We start from the raw sequence: 17,538 nt of genomic DNA on the forward strand, positions 1-17,538 counted from the left end.
GGAGTAGGGAGAGGGGAACCATAATCAGAATACATCATATGGAAAAAATCTGTTCTCAATAAAAGAAAGTACAGCATCACCCCCAAGGCTCAAGAACCATCCTGACAGAAGGAACTAAAGGCTGTAGGAGCCACAGGTTGAGGGCAGGAGTGAGACAGTGTCTTTTGGATGTGGCATGACCTCTGCACTCAGGAACCTACAGCAGCCGTGGCAGCCTGAATGAGACCACCATGGAGTGGAGGGGGCTCATGAGTCTCCACTGCCAGCTGGAGAGCTACTGACGGCTAATAGTTTTGGAGGGAAAGAGAAAGCCTAGAGAGGTCGTGTGAATCTGATTACCAGGATACTTGTATGGGTCCCCGGCCTCCAACCTAGCCCACAATTTATATCCATAGACTCAACTAGCTAGGGATAGAAAGCAGTCAGGAAAAATATCGCATCTGCACTGAACATGTCCAGACTCGCTTCTTGCTATTGCTCTGGAAATGGTGTGGTATAACAACTACGTACACAGAATTACATGGTAATGGTTTACAAGTAACCTAGAAATAACTTGGGGTTTACAGGAAGGGGTATGTCTGTTTTATATGAATACTATGCAATGTTGGTATCTCTGGATTCCCAAACCCATCTCCCACACAAACTGAAAGATGAATATGCTCTTAATTTTTCAGAAAAAGACAATAACACTAGTTGGTATTGCCTAAAGGATGAATGAATCATGAATACCATGACTCGCCTAGTCCTATCAATTTTGATTACATGAAGGCACTGATTTGATCTTTTAAAGGCTAGGAAATCTCAATACCAACCTATATTTCTCTGAATCAGCATGCATTCCTTTGCAGAAAAATGGCTTTTCTTCACAATTCCAAAGTTAAAGCAGTATTTGTTCTTCCCTACATCAAACAAAGTACAGTTAAACACCGTCCTCCTCTCTCCCAGGGGCAGTCTGTTTTCAGCCATCTGGAAAGTCCTCTCCTCTGGGTGTTTGGGGGCTTCTTTGTAAACAGCCAGGACTCCTTGGACAAAGACACAAGGAGGTGGCAGTACCATCACCTCCAGCACAGACTCACACGTGACTTCCGGTGCCATCATCAATTTGTATCCGAATTTTTGAGCCAGGTCAATAGGTCCCGTAGAAGCAATGACTGAGTCTTGACCCAACAGCCTAAGCATGACTGTAACATAGGCTTCCACCCCTACGGGTGCACAGCCAAACTCGACCCACTGACCTTGAGTGAGTTTTGTCCTTTTGCTGGCTCTGATCTCCAGCGGCTGTCCCAAACTTGTTCTTGCCTCTGGAAGACGGTCAGTAAAAATAATATCCACCAGCATGTCTGGCTTGTCCACAGGAAACAGGCAGAGTGGTTGGGTGGTAAAAACACCCACTTGGAAGGTGCCTTCTGCTGCCTTGGCTGTCCTATTTAAATCAATGTGAAAGACAGGCCACTCTACCTTCAGAAAGGCACTTTTCTCCCAGAGGGGAACTTGCGTGCCATTGTCTGTCACTTCCGGGATCATTACAAACCAGTAGTCACCAGCCTCCTTAAAGTAGAAACATTCAAACTGGAGTGTTCCTTGGGCCTGGTTGGTCAGGAGGTACTTAGTGGTAAGAGTCCGATTGGTGTTGGCCTCCCACAGCATAACAGACACATTCCTCAGTGTCCCGTTGACATCACTGAGGTAGTGGAAACCCACTGACACCGTTCTGTCGCTCAGTGCCACATGGACTGGCTCTTGTAAGAGGAGGTATTCGGCTTCTCCAAGGACTGAAAGGAAATAGTCAGAATTGGATTTTAAAGGATGCATTTGAGCAGGACTATTAGTGATACAATAAAAATAGCTTTTTTCGGACAACAGAGAATGTGCAACCAAGCCAAGGATGTTACAAAACAACACACAAGCCCTAAGAGCTCAAACACCTGATTTGTTCCTTTCTAAGCGTTCTGGTCTCTCCTCACCCTCATGCTTAAAATGGTGAGTAGTGGTAAGTACTTTGAATTCACAGCACTCACTTCTAACTGTGGTAAATGACAGTGAAGATAAAAGAATAATTGACAATTCTTAGTCCCTCACATTCCTTACTTTAACCATTTTCTGGTGTTTAGGTATTTGGGAAAATAGACAACAGTTAGAGAATGTTTGATCTAAATGGCTCTAAGATACTTAACTTCTCTTCAAAGTAATTGTTGTCCAACATTCAAGATAAGCATTCAAAAAATTTTACCAGTAACAGAACCAGTGCTCTCTACCTGGATGACTAGGGAATTTTCAGGTGTTTGACGGATGCTATTTATTTATTTTTTCATTGGTCACCCATAGTAGCATGAACATTTCTCAAATAACTAGGCATATCCTTAGCAACTTTAATGACATGACAGCAACTGGTACTGGCATCAATAGGACAGATGACTACTAATTTCCCAAGTACCATTCAGTTATGATCAGCCATATCTTTTAAAAAGAGACCCAGCAAAGCGGCTGAAATGGTACAAAGAATGCAGACACATAAGAATCTTTGTTTCTTTTCTGAACAGGATCCAAATACATATCAAAGCAGGCAGAATTTGGCAATGCAACAATCGGCTGCTCCATGGCGGGTGGGGTAAGACATTATTCTACAATGAAAGAACTTCCAGGATCCTTTTTTGGGTTTAAAAAAAAGTTGCATAATTAAATATTTATTATTCTTACTGTATATACCCATCCACATAGAGTATAAACATATCACATTGCACATAGCTAACGAGGCTCGTGTAATTTTGTTTGCACTTGCCGTCTTTAAACTCCCATTGTGCATGTTGAATCAATGCTTACTAGAGTCCACCCATAAGCATATCAGCACAAAGATCAGTCAGCACCTCACTCATTTCCTTCTGGAGACTGAAATAAGATATAGCAAACTCGGATAGATGTGAATACTGGATCATACTTACGTGAACGTCCTAACAGGATAAACTTTGCTTTGTTTTGTTGGTCCATTTAGGGAAAACAGAAGGTGAAGCAGATTACCTTGCACCTGTAGACAATGTGAGTCCAGGGAGGTGCACACTAGTGGCCAAAGAGACTTCCAGATTTGTCTCAGACTAGACAGGGAATTCAGAGGCAAAAGAAATTTTATAGATTTTTTTTTCAAAGAATGTCAAAGTGTATGTGAATGAGAGAGAGCAATGTATGTATGTATATATGTATGTATGTATGTATGTACAGGTGCCTAGAGAGGCCAAACACATTGGATTCTCCTGGAGTTGGAGTTACAGGAGGTTTTGAGCCACCAAACACAGATGCTGGTACATGCTACTAACAGCTGAACCATTTCTCCAACCGCACTAAAGTCATTTTAATTTAAATTTGAAAGGTGGTTCTCTAGTGCACCTTTTTTTGTTTGTTTGTTTTGTTTTGTTTTTTGGTTTTTTGAGACAGGGTTTCTCTGTATAACCCTGGCTGTCCTGGAACTCACTTTGTAGACCAGGCTGGCCTTGAACTCAGAAATCCGCCTGCCTCTGCCTCTCAAGTGCTGGGATTAAAGGTGTGCACCATCAGGCCCGGCTTTTTTTTTTTTTTTTTTTTTTTTAGATTTATTTATTTATGTGAGTACACTGTCACTGTCTTCAAACACACCAGGAGAGGGCGTCAGATCTCATTACAGATGGTTGTGAGCCACCATGGGATTGCTGGGAATTGAACTCAGGACCTCTGGAAGAGCAGTCAGTGTTCTTAACCACTGAGCCATCTCTCCAGCCCTCTCTAGTGCATCTTAAGATGAAGAGGCACATATCACTTCATTAATGTATTAGTTTCTGAGTTTCTGTCATAAAAAAACGTCATGACCAAAAACACCTTAGGGAAAGAACAGTTTACTTCAGCTTATTACTGAGTAACTAATTCTGGTGTTTAGTTATTGGGGGGAGGGAATATATACATCAGTTAGAGAAAGTTTGATTTAAATCGCGTAATACTAACTAGTCTAGATTACTTAAAATGTAAGATGCTTAGTTTCTCTTCACAGTTATTATTGTCTGATAGTTAAGATTAGCACTTAGGAATGTTTACCAGGAAAAGAACCCAGTGTTCTCTGCTGGGGTAAAGAGGGAATTTTTAGGTGGATGAGAGATGTTATTTATTTCATTGGTCTTCCATAATAGCATGAACATTTCTGAAATAACTAGGTATGCCACAGTCCATCACTGAGAGACGTCATGGTAGGAACACAACCCAGGAACCTGGAGGCAGGAACTGAAGCAGAGGCCATGGAGGAACTTGCTTACTGGCTTGCTTCTCATGTCTTGCTCAGCCTGCTTTATTATACAACTCTGGACCAGCACTTAACCAGGTTTGGCACCACTCACAGTGGTCTGGGCCCTCCCACATTGATCATTAATCAAGACAATGATCTACAGGCTTGCCTATAGCCTCATCTTATGAAGGCATTTTCTCAATCGAGAGCCCCTCTTCCCAAATGACTCTAGCTTGTGTCACACTAACACAAAACTCACCAACATGGTTAACTTAACAAGAGTGGGGTTGGTGTGTTTTGAGCTAGGGTTTCATGTAGCAATCCTCCTGCCTCTACATCCCAAATGCTAGGAACACAAGCATGCACCACGTCCAGTGATCCAGAGTCTATTAGAAATGACAGAGATTATCAGTGAGGCTGATGAGATTCTGATTTCGTGGGAGCCAATTTATGAAAGTGACAGGAATGTCCAGCTGAAAAAGGAGAACAGAGAAGCAGTGGATGGGTCTCCATAGAAAACGGAAGGTATGAACTAAAGGAAGAACTTGCCACCTGTAATGGCTATTCCTGGATGTCAACTTGACTATATCTAGAATGAACTACAATCCAGAATTGGAAGGCTCACCAGTGATCCTAATCTGGAGGCTGGGAGATACAAATTTCTGACCTGGATCTTGGCATGGAGATCTTGAAGCATAGTGGCTATGAATTCCAGAAGATTAAGACTGGGAGATCTCCAATTCAAGGTCATCTGGGATTAAAGATGTGGTGGCACACACCTTTAATCTGGGCTACATCTTCTGCTGGAGACCTACATAAGGACATTAGAAGAAGGAAGTCTCTCTCTCTCTTCTTTGCTGGGTTGCCTTGTGCTACTGAGCACCTGCTAAATCCTTGGACTTCCATTCACAGCTGCTACCGACTATTGTTGGGAGTTGGACTGCAGACTGTAAGTCACCAATAAATTCCTTTACTATATAGAGACTACCCATAAGTTCTGTGACTCTAGAGAACCCTGACTAATACACCACCATACCCCAGAATTCCTGTGTGTCTGGATGAGAAGACCCTCACTCTGAAAGCTACATTCTGGTCCTACTACATCCTAAAACCACACTAGTGTTTTGTTTTGTCTGCTTCTTCTGTCCTTTCGTTTCCCTTTCTCCCACTTATTACAGAATTTAAAGTAACTGGTATATTCATAAAAACATGTGTACGCACACACAGTGAGTATCCCAGAATGATAGACTTCATCTATATTTAGTAGATATGAAAAGGCAAAAAAACAAAAACAAAAAACCATATGGAAGTATCTTTTCTGCCAGGCATGGTGGCATATACCTTTAACCCAATGATCAGGAAGTATATGCAGTAGATTACAGGCCAGCCAGGGCTTCATGGGAAGACTTTTGTCTCCGAGAGAAAAGAGAAGGGCAGGAAACCAAAGTGTAATATGTTTGCTTTCATTTCCTTAATAGTAGTGAGGTTTTTTAATGAGTTAAAAAATACATTTAAATTGAAATTTAAATCAATTAAATTTAGTTAATTGTAGTTCATTCTAGATATAGTCAAGTTGACATCCAGGAATAGCCACTACAGGTGGCAAGTTCTTCCTTTAGTTCACACCTTCCGTTTTCTATGGGGACCCATCCACTGCTTCTCTGTTCTCCTTTTAATTTGCCTAATTGAAATCAATTAGGCAAAATCCCCAGGATACAGTACTTCCAGAGAGGCCAGGGCACCAAGGTTGTGGCTTTGAGAGAGTTCAATTGATCCATTCCACCTCTCCCATGCAGGGTCACGAAGCACAGTGCCTTTGGTTCCCATGGATACCAATGGCTTCATGTGTTCTCCACCATACTCACCATAGTCACAGAGCACCACCAGCAAGAGATTTGAAAAGTCTTTCAACATGGGTTTCATTCTGATCGGGAAGATCCCAGGCCTGTAGTCTCCTCATGTCCTTTCTCACACCAAAATTGTGGGATTTTTTTTTCCAAAAGCACCTGAAATTAGAAACTTCAAATGGAAGAATCTATGATTCATAGAACCATAAAAACTACAAATGGCACTTGTTCACAAAGCCAGCGACTGGCTGGCTGGCTGTGGTTAAGAGGGATCACTGCTTATTCCAAGAGGATCTGAGGTTGATTTCTAGCACCCATGTTGGGCAGCTCATGATACCTGTGTAACTACAGCTCCTCTTCTGGCCTCTCAGGACACCTGCACATGTGTGGCATATACTCAAGTAGACACACAGAAAAACATTCATAGGTAATAAATAAATAACCTTATTTTTTTTAATGGAAAAACCATTCTAAGAAGTCAAACTTTCTAGGAGGCATTAGAAGAACGACAGAGGAGACACTAACTTTCCTTGGAGCAAAGGCCTATAACTACCTAGCCTAGAACATTCAAGCATGCTCCATGCCTACAGAACACTCCCCCCGGACCCCACCCCCTACCTCCCCTCCCCCAGTGCCTTCCATCTTGCACCTGTGCATAACATCCTTAATAGGAGAGTCTGTTACTTGCTTAATTGTATCAAAGCTAATAGCTAACCCGGGTGACACACTTTCACACGGTTTATATGTTGGGCATTTCACACTGATCCATTTAATAAAAATCTCCAAGTTTTCATTTACTAGTGTACTATGTAAACCCAAATCCTCCTTGCATGGCTCCCACAAATGGGTCGTTAACCTTTGCTTGCAAGTTGGTCTATTTACCTGGTTGCTTTGTTTCTTGATCCCTAAGAGCTATGTCCAAATGTTGAGTTCCCCTAAAAAGATACTCAGGACACTTGTCTGGAACTCAGCTGGGCTATGATCTGCTTCTCCCATACAGAGTGTTCTTAGGCCAAGGTCCCACTTCCCAGCCCACTCCATCTCCTTGCGATTCAGCCTCCTCCTATACACCCAGGGTTCCCCTAGTTTCCTGCCATCCCTTTCTTCAATCCCTACCTTTATTCTTTAGAACCTGCAGAACTGCTCTCTCCCAGGAACCCATAACTGCCACACTGATGGGACTCAAGGACCCCACAACTCACACTAGATGGGGACCCAGATTGGTGCAACAGCAACCAAAGACTGGAGCGGCATCTGAAAAGGGCAAGATCAGATATTGTGGTGTTTTGAATGTGCTTGGCCCAGGGAGTGGCACCACTAGGGGGTGTGGCCTTGTTGGAGGAAGAGTGTCACTGTAGGGATGGGCTTTCAGACCCTCCTCCTAGCTTCCTGGAAGCCAGTCTTCTGTTTGCCTTTGGAACAAGATGTTGAATTCTCAGCTCCTCCTTTGCCATGCCTGCCTGGATGCTGCCATGCTCCCGCCTTGATGATAATGGACCGAACCCCTGAACCTGTAAGCCAGCTCCAACTAAATGTTGTCCTCGGTCATGGTTTCTGCTCACAGCAGTAAAACCCTAACTAAGACAGATATCCACAACAAGAAACAATTCAAGCAACGTACCTCAACATAATAAAGGCAAAATACCACAATCCTATAGCTAGGATCTAACTAAACAGAGAAAACCACAAAGTACTTCTACAAAATCAGGAAAAAGAAAGAAAGCTGTCCACTTTCTCCATTCCTGCTTAATATCATACCTGAAGTCTTAGCTGATCTGTAAGACAACTGAAGGATCTCAAGTAAATACAAATAGGAAAGGAAGAAATCAAAATACCTTTATTTAGTCTGATTCTATAAGTAAAAAACCCTAAAGATTCCACCAGAAAATTCCTACAGCTGATAAACACATTCTGCAAAATAGTAGGACAAAAGATTTACACATAAGATATATATGTGTGTGTATATATATATATATATATATATATACACTATATATTGTCTTAGTCAGGGTTACTATCACTATAAATGATAGTGATGAAACACCATGATCAAAAGCAAGCTGGAGAGGAAAGGCTTTATTCATCATCAACGAAAGTCAGAACAAGAACTCAAACAGGGCAGGAACCCAGAGGCAGGAGCTGATGCAGACACCAAGGACGGGTGTTACTTACTGGCTTGTTCCTCATTGTTTATTCAGCTGGTTTCTTATAGTATATAAGACCATGAGTCCAGGGATGGCCCCACTCATAATGGGCTGGGCCTTCATCAATCACTAATTAAGAAAATGCCTTACTGCAGGATCTTATCATTTTCTCAATTGGTGTTCCTTCCTTTTAGATAACTTTAGCTTGTGTAAAACTGACATAAAACTAGCCAGCACACACACACACACACACACACACACACAATATACATACAAACGACACACACACAGAGAAAGAAATCCAGGAAACAATACCTTTCACAATGGCCCCTCCCTCAAGTAAAATATCTTGGGATAATGCTAACCAAGTAAGTGAAAGACTTATATAGTAAAAACTCTTAGATATTGAAGGAATACATTGAAGAAGATACCAGAAGATGAAAAGAGCTCCAATATTCATGGTAATATTAATATAGTATTAATGTTGTGAAAGTGGCCATCCTACCAGAAGCAATCTACAGATTCAATGCAATTGTCATTAAAATTCCAACACAATCCTTCACAAAAATTGAAAAAAAAATCTTAAAGTTTATGTGGAAACACATACACACACACACAAACACACCAACCAAACAACCAAACAACCAACTAAACCAACAAAAAACCAGGATAGCTAAAACAACCCTGAATTAAAAAAACAAAAACAGGGCTGGAGAGATGGCTCAGTGGTTAAGAGCACCGACTGCTCTTCCGAAGGTCCTGAGTTCAAATCCCAGCAACCACATGGTGGCTCACAACCATCCGTAATGAGATCTGACGCCCTCTTCTGGTGCATCTGGAGACAGCTACAGTGTATTTAGATAAAATAATAAATAAATCTTAAAAAAAAAAACTGCTGAAAATATCACCACTCTTGATCCAAGTTCGATTATTGATCTGTGGTAATGATATTCAGCATGTTATTTGCATTAAATTAGGCATGTTGGTCAATGAATCAACTAGAAGATGCAGACATAAGTCCACACACGCATGGACACCTGATTTTGGATAAAGAAGCTAGAAACACACACTGGGGAAAAAAGGCAGCATCTTCAACAAGTGGTCCTGGTCATACTGGGTCGCTGCATATAGAAGAAAGCAACAGATCCATATCTATCACTCTACCCAAAACTCAACTGGAAATGGATCAAGGACCTCAGTATATGACCAGAAACCCACATCTGAGAGAGCCTTGGACTCACTGGCCAAAGAAAGGGCTGTCTGAACAGGACCAATGCTTCTTTCTCTTATTAATTTTTTTCGTATATTCCTTTGATCATGTTTTCACTCCCCAGCTTCCCCCACATCCTCCCTACTCACTCATCTTTATGCTCTTTCTTTCCTCCTTGAAAAAGCAAAAACAAACAAAAAACAAAACAAAACAAAAAACAAAACAAACACACAAGAGACCAAAAAGACAAAAAAAAAATGTCAAAGCAAAGCAAAATGAAACAAAAGTCCATATAAATACTGAGTTTGTTTTGTGTTGACCAACAGATTTAACCCATTCCTGCGATGTGAGGTTTTACCTGGTGGCATAAGATGCCTGGCTGGGTACTGTCTCCCCTATTATTCAGTGTATCCATTTATATTCCCTCATATATTTTTATATTTAGGGGATGCTTCTAAGGAATTAGGTTTCCATATCACTTTTTCAAGTATCCCTCCACATGTTCCCCCTTTTATCCCGCTCTCCCTAGAAAGAGGAAGGAGAAGATATTTCTGCAGAGATAAAGGGAAAACTAGAGAAGGAGAATTAAATATGGAGGCACCCATCTGCTGTGGTTAGTGAGATTGTTGTACACACCTATCCGTGCCATACAAAAGACAATGTATAATATTTGTCTTTTTGGGTCTGGATTACCTCACTCAGGATGATTTTTCTCTAGTTCCATCCATTTACCTGTGAATGTCATAATTACGAATTTTAACAAATATTCCATTTTTAAAACATATTTAATAAATATTTGATTGTTTAAATGTACATGTTTCCATTATCCACTCATCTGTCAGTGGATGGAGATCGAGACTGCTTCCAATTCCTGCTTATTTGTGACTAGAACAGCAATGAACATGGGTGAGGAAGTTTCTCTCTAATAAGGCCGAGTGCTTTGGATATGTGCCCTGGATCATGGGTAAATCAATTTCCAGCTTCGTAAGGAACCTGATGGCTAAGGATGTTGAACATTTTAAAAAGTATTTCTCAGCCACTGTGCTTCATCTTTTGAGGAATTTGTGGTGGGCTCAGTGCCTCTTTTTTTAAAAAAAAAAAAAAACTTGGTTATTTTCTCTCTTTTTTAAAAAAATTCTTTATATGTTCTAGAAACTAACTCTCTATAGATGTATAACTGGTAAAGATGTTTTCCTGTTCTGTAGGCTGCTGCCTTGCTCAAATGATGGTGTTATTGATGGTTTGTATATGCTTGGGCCAGCGAGTGACACTATTAGGAGGCGTAGCCTTGTTGGAGTAGGTATGGTCTTGTTGGAGTGAGTGTGTCACTGTGCGTGTGGGATTTAAGACCCTCATCCTAGCTGCCTAGAAGTCAGTATTCTTCTAGGAGCCTTCAGATGAAGATGTAGAACTCTTAGCTCCTCCTGCACCATGCCTGCCTGGATGCTGCCAAGTTCCTGCCTTGATGATAATGGACTGAACTACTGAATCTGTAAGCCAGCCCAATTAAATATTGTTCTTATAAGAGTTGCCTTGGTCATGGTGTCTGTTCACAGCAGTAAAGTCCTAACTAAGACAGTGTCCTTACTGAAGCTTTCCAGCTTCTGAGGTCCTGTTTTACTGCTGGTCTTAGTGCCTACGCTGTCAGTGTCCTGCTCAGAAGTTCTGTCCTGTGCCATTGAGTTCGAGACTATCACCCTCCTGCTTCCATCAGATCTAGAGTTTCTGGCCTCATGTTGAGGTCTTTGATCCATTTGAAGTTGAGCTTTGTACAGGATGATAGATATGGAAATATTTGCATTCCTGTACATGAAGTCACCCAGTTTGACCAGCACCATTTGTTGAAGGCGCTCTCTCTCTCTCTCTCTCTTTTTCTTTTTAACAGCATATAATTTTTGTCAAATGTCAGAAGACCAACAGTTAATAAATGACCAAAAAAACTTCTTTATAAAGTTAATAAATGACCAAAAAACCTTCTGTATACCATCATTCGAACCGAGCAACAGACTACAGAATGTAGAGAAATGTTTACCCATTCTACATCTTACAGACGGCTAATATCTAGAATATTCACAGAATTCAAGAAACTGATCAAGAAAACAAATAACCCAGTTAAAAATGGGGTACAGGACTAGACAGGAAGTTCTCTAAAAATGAAATACAAATGGATCAAAAACGCTTTTAAAAATGTTCAACATCCGAGGCCATCAACGAATGAATATTGAAACTACTTTGGGATTGCATCTTACCTCCATCGGAATGGCCAAGATTAATAAAACAATGACAGTGCATGCTGGCCAGGGTGCAGGGGAAAGGGACACTCACTCACTGCACTCAGTAGGAGTGGGGACTGGCAAGATCACTACAGAAAGCAGTGTGGTGGTTCCTCAAAATGCTGACAATTGATCAACACAAGATCTAGCTATACCACTCTTGAGCATATACCCCAAGGACTTGTGCTGGCTAGTTTTATGTCAACGTGATACAAGCTAGTCATTTGAAAGGAGGGAACCTTGGTTGGAAAAAAAATGCCTTCCTAAAATCCAGCCTTAGGACATTAGTAATTGAAGTGGGGAGTGCACATTGTGAGTGGTGTCATCCATGGGCTGGTAATTCTGGGTCTTATAAGAAAGCAGACCGAGCAAGCCAGTAAGCAGAACTCCCAGTGGCCTCCCCATCAGCTCCTGCCTCCATGCTCCTGCCCTGTTTGAGTTCCTTCACTGATCGTCTATGGATGTGGAAACATAACTCACACAAGACCTTTCTTGCCAGCTTGCTTTTGACCATTATTCATCAGAGTAATGGTAACCCAAACTAAGGCAGGACTCGGCATTTTATTTCCGTGGTACTTGTTTATCTATGTTCACTACTGCTTTCATTCATATTAGCCGGACATTAGAAACAGTCTACACATCCACCAAGTGATGAATAGATAATAAAATGTAGTAAATTTACACAATGGGATATTAGTAAGCTTTTAAATAAAATGGGATTTTCAGGTAAATGGGTGGAGTTGGAAATGACCATCCTGAGTGAGGTAACCCGGACCCCAGAAGACAAATAGTGCATGTTTTCTCCTTTCAGGTTTAGATATATGTGTTTCAATAATAACCACAAGCTTATGTAGCAAGTGAAAGACTAAGGAAGAGGATGCAGTCTTCCAAGGAATGGAAAATAGAATATAGTATCTTCAAGAGATAAAGGGGGAAAGTAGGAACTTTAAATGTATAGGGGGATGGGCAGACAGGGTGAAGAGAGGACTATGGAGAGGGACCACTCATGCTAGAGGGCTTTTGAAAAGCCCTATGAATGAAGCGCACTACTGCAGGTGCTTCCTATGGAAAGAATTTAAATGAGTTACCCTCTACTGTGGGAGACAATGGCCAGCTAGATGTCTTATGCCACAGAGTAAACCCCTCCCCCAATGCCAAGAACGGGCTACATTCTGTTGAGCTGTTGGCCAAAGGAGTCCCCCAAACATCACAGACTATTATCAAGGCTATTGGTTGCCCCTCATAACCTGCTGGTGAGGTCGTATTGCTGAAGGCACAACTTACATATGCCATCAAACAGGGAGAATTCAAGCCAGTACCTAACTAGAAACTTCACCTCTTCTGACTGGAGTTCATGGTACTGTGCCCACCACTAGAGGAGAATCATCAGTTGTCAATATCTCCCAACTACAAACTCTCTGACCTACAACGGCCACCTGCCTGCACTATATACTGGTGCATTGCCATAAATATTATGGGGGTGACCAATCTCTTTTTGACTAGATTTAAGGCCCCTCCATGACATGGAACACATATGTGACACTGCTAAAGTGACCAAGAACCTAAGACAAGATAGGTTATGGGTCTTAGGGAAAAACCTATTATTCTGATGAAGAAACCTAGCAATAGAATCATTTCTGATGAAATATTGCTGTGCCCAAGATCAGTGACTTGCTTGTTCCCATCAGAGAATTAACACTGAGGCTCACAACTGGGCAATGTGCAAAGAGTGAGAGACATTGAAGCACTCAGCCTTAAGTGGATGTCATCATCAAATCTCTCCCCTAGCCTTTCTCACTCCCTGGCCATCTTGGCGGCTGATCTTGGTTGCGGGTTGTCCTGAACATAAGGCGGGAAGATGGTGGCTGCAAAGAAGAGGAAAAAGTCTCTGAAGCCGATCATCTCTAGGCTCCAGCTTGTTATAAAAAAATGGAAAGTACGTGCCAGGGTATGAACAGACTCTGAAGATGCTCAGACAAGGCAAAGCAAAGTTGGTAATCCTTGCCAACAACTGCCCAGCTCTGAGGAAATCTGAAATAGAATACTATGTCATGTTGGCTAAAACTGGTGTCCATCACTACAGTGGCAATAATATTGAATTAGGCACAGCGTGTGGAAAATACTACAGAGTATATACACTGGCTATCATTGACACAGGTGATTCTGATATTATTAGAAGCATGCCAGAACAGGCTAGTGAGAAGTAAACAAGAAAGCTTCCCTTTAATAAAACTTTGCCAGAGCTCCTTTTGAAAAAAAAAAATCTCTCCCCTCAAGGCACAGGGATCTATGGAGAAGAGGTGGAAAGACTGTAAGAGCCAGAGGTGGTGCGAGGCTCCAAGGAAACAGTGTCTTTCAAACAGGGCTGGCCCACATGTGAACTCACAGAGACTGTGAAGGCATGCACAAGACCTGCACAAGTGCAAACCAGACAAAGTAGACACAAAGTCTCACCCCTAACCAAGATGCCATTAGCAACAAAGACCTGCCGGGAAGGAAAATCAGGTTTTTCCAATGGAGAGTCACCGGGTGTATCAGCTATACTCTAGGACTGACCCTTGCTCATGAGTAGCTGGTCAATACAAAACGAACTCTGTGGGTTGTGTGTGCTTTTTGTTTTGTTTTGGTAATTTTCTTAATCACTTTTTAAATGCTTGTTTGTTTTGATTTTTGTTTTTGTTTTGTTTTGTTTGAGAGGCAGAAAAAGAGAGCATGAAGTTAGTTGGAGAGAAAAGTCAGAGAAGCTTGGGTGGGGAAGAATGTGATTAAAACACATGGTATGATAAAATTATTTTTATGCAGAGAGTGAGAGATCTCAGAACACTCAGCCTTAAATGGGATGTCTCCATCAATTCCTTCCCCTCAGGGCTCAGGGAACTGAGAACGAGGAAACAGAAAGACTGGAAAGACAGGGGATGAAGGGACATCAATGAATCCAGGCCTTCTAGATACAGCAGGGCTGGTACCCATATGAACTCACAGAGACAGATCATATCCACAGATCCTGCACAGGTCTACATCAAATGGGATTTGAGAGCTGAGAGAAGTGGACTTAGTCCCCATCCCTAACTCAGAAGCCATCTCCAACTGATAGCCACTTGCAAATGAAAATGTAGTTTTCTCCAAGGGAGTCTCACTGGGGAAACTAACCACGCTTAAGGGCAAGACCCTATGTCCAGCAGTAGATGGCCAACACAAAATGAACTCAGTGCTATCTTTGGAGGGTCTTTGTTTCATTATGCTAAGTCACGGCTCTTTTTACTTTTAGCCTTACAGTTCCTTTGCATATATTTTGTGTTTCTTCTGGTTTTGAGTGTTGCTAGGACCCCTGTGAATGTGAATGTGTGTGTCTCTTTGTCTATTTGCGTTTCTTGCTCTTTTTCTCTGGTTCTTTTTCCTGTTTGGTTATTTTGTCATATGTTGATTTGTTTTTCTTACATGTTATTTTATTATTATTCCTTAGTTGCCTGTTTTCTAATGAGAGACAGAAAGGGTGTAGTAGATCTGGATGGGAAGGGGAGGTGGGGAGGAGGAACTGGGAGGAGTAGGGAAGAGGAAATTGTAATCAGGATACATTGTATGAGGGGAAAATATCTATTTTCAATAAAAGAAAAGATGTTTTTAGTTTTTAACAAAATGAGAAACAAAACAAAACAATAGGCACTCAGTATATTACAACTTTATGTGAACTACATCTGGCCTTGCTTTTCTTGTTTGGGTAGTCTAAGGAGAAAACAGACAAATAAAAATTACCTTCCCCTGTCAGTCTTCCAATGAGTGGTGCTGATATGCATCAGGGGATGGTTGATTCATGCAGCAATCTTCCCAGACCACGTAGGTGGGCAAGGGAAGACCTTACTGGCCCAAGGTTCATGGTGAATTGTAGGAAGGGATACTGTACCTTGATAGAAATACTAGAGTACTACAGAATAAGCCTTGGGTCACTTAAAGGTAGTTTCTTTGTACTAGAATCTAGTAATCCAACTGTTCTATTAAGCATAACCAAAAAATATGCTTTCTTAATGCTTACTGTCCCTTGTTATTCATAGATAACAGTTTCTTTGTGGCCTCAACCGGGCCACGAAAGCTCTCTACCACTGAGGCGCATCTCTACCCGTGTATAACCTTGCAAACACAGACTCCAAACCTTCTGATAGAAGACAGAGTTAAGCAGGCGGATTGAAACAAGCCACCACTCAGTGGGAAGGAAGTTGGTGTGTCTCTATTCGCTTTTGTTCAGCAAGAGCTAGGAGAACAAAGGAAACTCTGAACTTCCTGAAAACGAAGGGGTGGGGGTTGCAGCTTAATTATGCAGATGATTGGCCTCCCTTCCTTTCCTCAGCACATCAAAAAAGGCAATTCTGTTTTAGTGGAAGTCGCCTTGGATTTGATCTAATCATTACCTTGAATTTGGATGGGAAACACTTTAAGACTACAGATGAAAGACTCAGAGGAAGCATCCCATGGTGGCCTCAGCATCTGTAGTTCCCCCCCCCCCCCAGATTTGAGGCAAGAGGATGGCTTAAGCCTAGAAGTCTGAGACCAGCCTAGTCAACATAATAGGACACCACCTAGCAGCGGCCTCTGGAAAGGTGAACTCAGCTTTCTTGGATGGCTTGCTTCTCCGAGATAATATTCTTCTTAAAACTCTTTCTCATCACTGATTCTGTGATTGCATTTTCTTGCTTATGAAGATGGGTGGTTAAATACAGACTTGTGTGAAGATCTGTACTTAGAGTTGGACAGAGATGGAATTATAGAACGCAGTCTACCTGAACATTAGGACATGCACTATGATAATGATTATAATAAGCCTCTAAAATGGGAGGAGCGATACCTGATTATCACTTTTTTTCACCATGTCCCCAGTTCCCTGAGTAGTTGCTGAGTAGAATGTTTGGTGCCGAGAATCACTTTAAGAAAATAGGAAATTGGGAACATTTTCAAGATGTTTGAGATGCTTTGTATAGGGCTTGGGTTTAGCTCAGTGGTAGAGGACTTGCCTAGCATGTAAGAGACCCTGGGTTTGAACCTTTGGAGCTAAGATAAACTGTAAAAGTCCCAGCCGAGAAAGTGGAGAAAAGTGTGTATGGATATTCTCAGTGGCTAACAAAATCAACCCCCAGCCCCTTAAAGCCATGCTTTTCAGAAAGCAGCTAAATGATTCATTGCGGCCAACAAAGGAAAATTAATTTATATCCACAGGACATCATTAAAGAATAAAAGGAGGAAAATAAAAGAATAGAAGGAGAAACAAAGTAATTTCACAAGCAAGGCTTCTGTGTATATATCCAGGAATAATGTCTGTTAGAAGGCAATCTGGATCCCAGAGCTGCGCTTCTGAACAAGCTTTCTCTATCCCAACCGCGGGGTGAGCTGTGCGTCCCCCGTGAAGCCCTGCTCTCCTACCAACTCACTTTCCAGAGGTGCTTCAAGTTCCCGGGTGCAAAAAGTGGTAGTCAGCATAAAACTTGTTACTGAGGTCATTGCTTATTGTTAGTATCCCAGAAAGATACTTTTGGAAAGCCACAAACGTATGTCGCAACGTTGAGTTTCCAAAGGTTCCAATCTGAACTCCTGCCTCTGAGAGTTCGGTCACTCGGCTACGCCTGCGCCAGGTGCCCGCCCTGGTGGTGGGCCACCTGCGGTTCGGATTCTTACCTCGGGTCGAGTCGGGTCTGTCTGGCACGGCGGAAGTGAGAGGGGAGCCTCAGCGGCCACAGGGTGACTGACCGAGCATCTCCCGTCCCGCAGCTGCACGCCCGGGTCCAGAGCTCCAGCACGCTCCCAGGATGCGGGGACCACGCCCCGAGGCGGGCTCTCA

The 17,538-nt window shown here is 42.1% G+C and overlaps 1 protein-coding gene and 1 pseudogene across 3 annotated transcripts in view; one reads left to right on the forward strand and one right to left on the reverse strand.

The window, feature by feature from the left end:
* The window catches only part of Thsd1 (thrombospondin type 1 domain containing 1), a 34,854-nt gene extending 17,316 nt beyond the window's left edge, over positions 1-17,538 (reverse strand). The window contains exons 1-3 of one of the 3 annotated variants that reach the window (XM_085844104.1): positions 17,376-17,538; positions 6,106-6,246; positions 813-1,772 (exon numbers count right to left, since the gene is read on the reverse strand). In XM_085844104.1, coding sequence (XP_085700230.1) covers positions 813-1,772; positions 6,106-6,163 — 1,018 coding nt within the window. In that variant the 5' untranslated portion in view covers positions 6,164-6,246; positions 17,376-17,538. Of the gene's footprint in view, positions 1-812; positions 1,773-6,105; positions 6,260-17,375 lie in introns of all 3 variants that reach the window. The other 2 variants (XM_085844102.1, XM_085844103.1) reach the window with 2 other exon arrangements.
* Positions 13,475-13,921, forward strand: LOC110300708 (large ribosomal subunit protein eL30 pseudogene; annotated as a pseudogene).

The sequence above is a fragment of the Mus caroli genome, unplaced genomic scaffold, assembly GCF_978045245.1.
Source record: "Mus caroli unplaced genomic scaffold, Mus_caroli_1 scaffold_10, whole genome shotgun sequence".
NCBI lineage: Eukaryota > Metazoa > Chordata > Mammalia > Rodentia > Muridae > Mus > Mus caroli.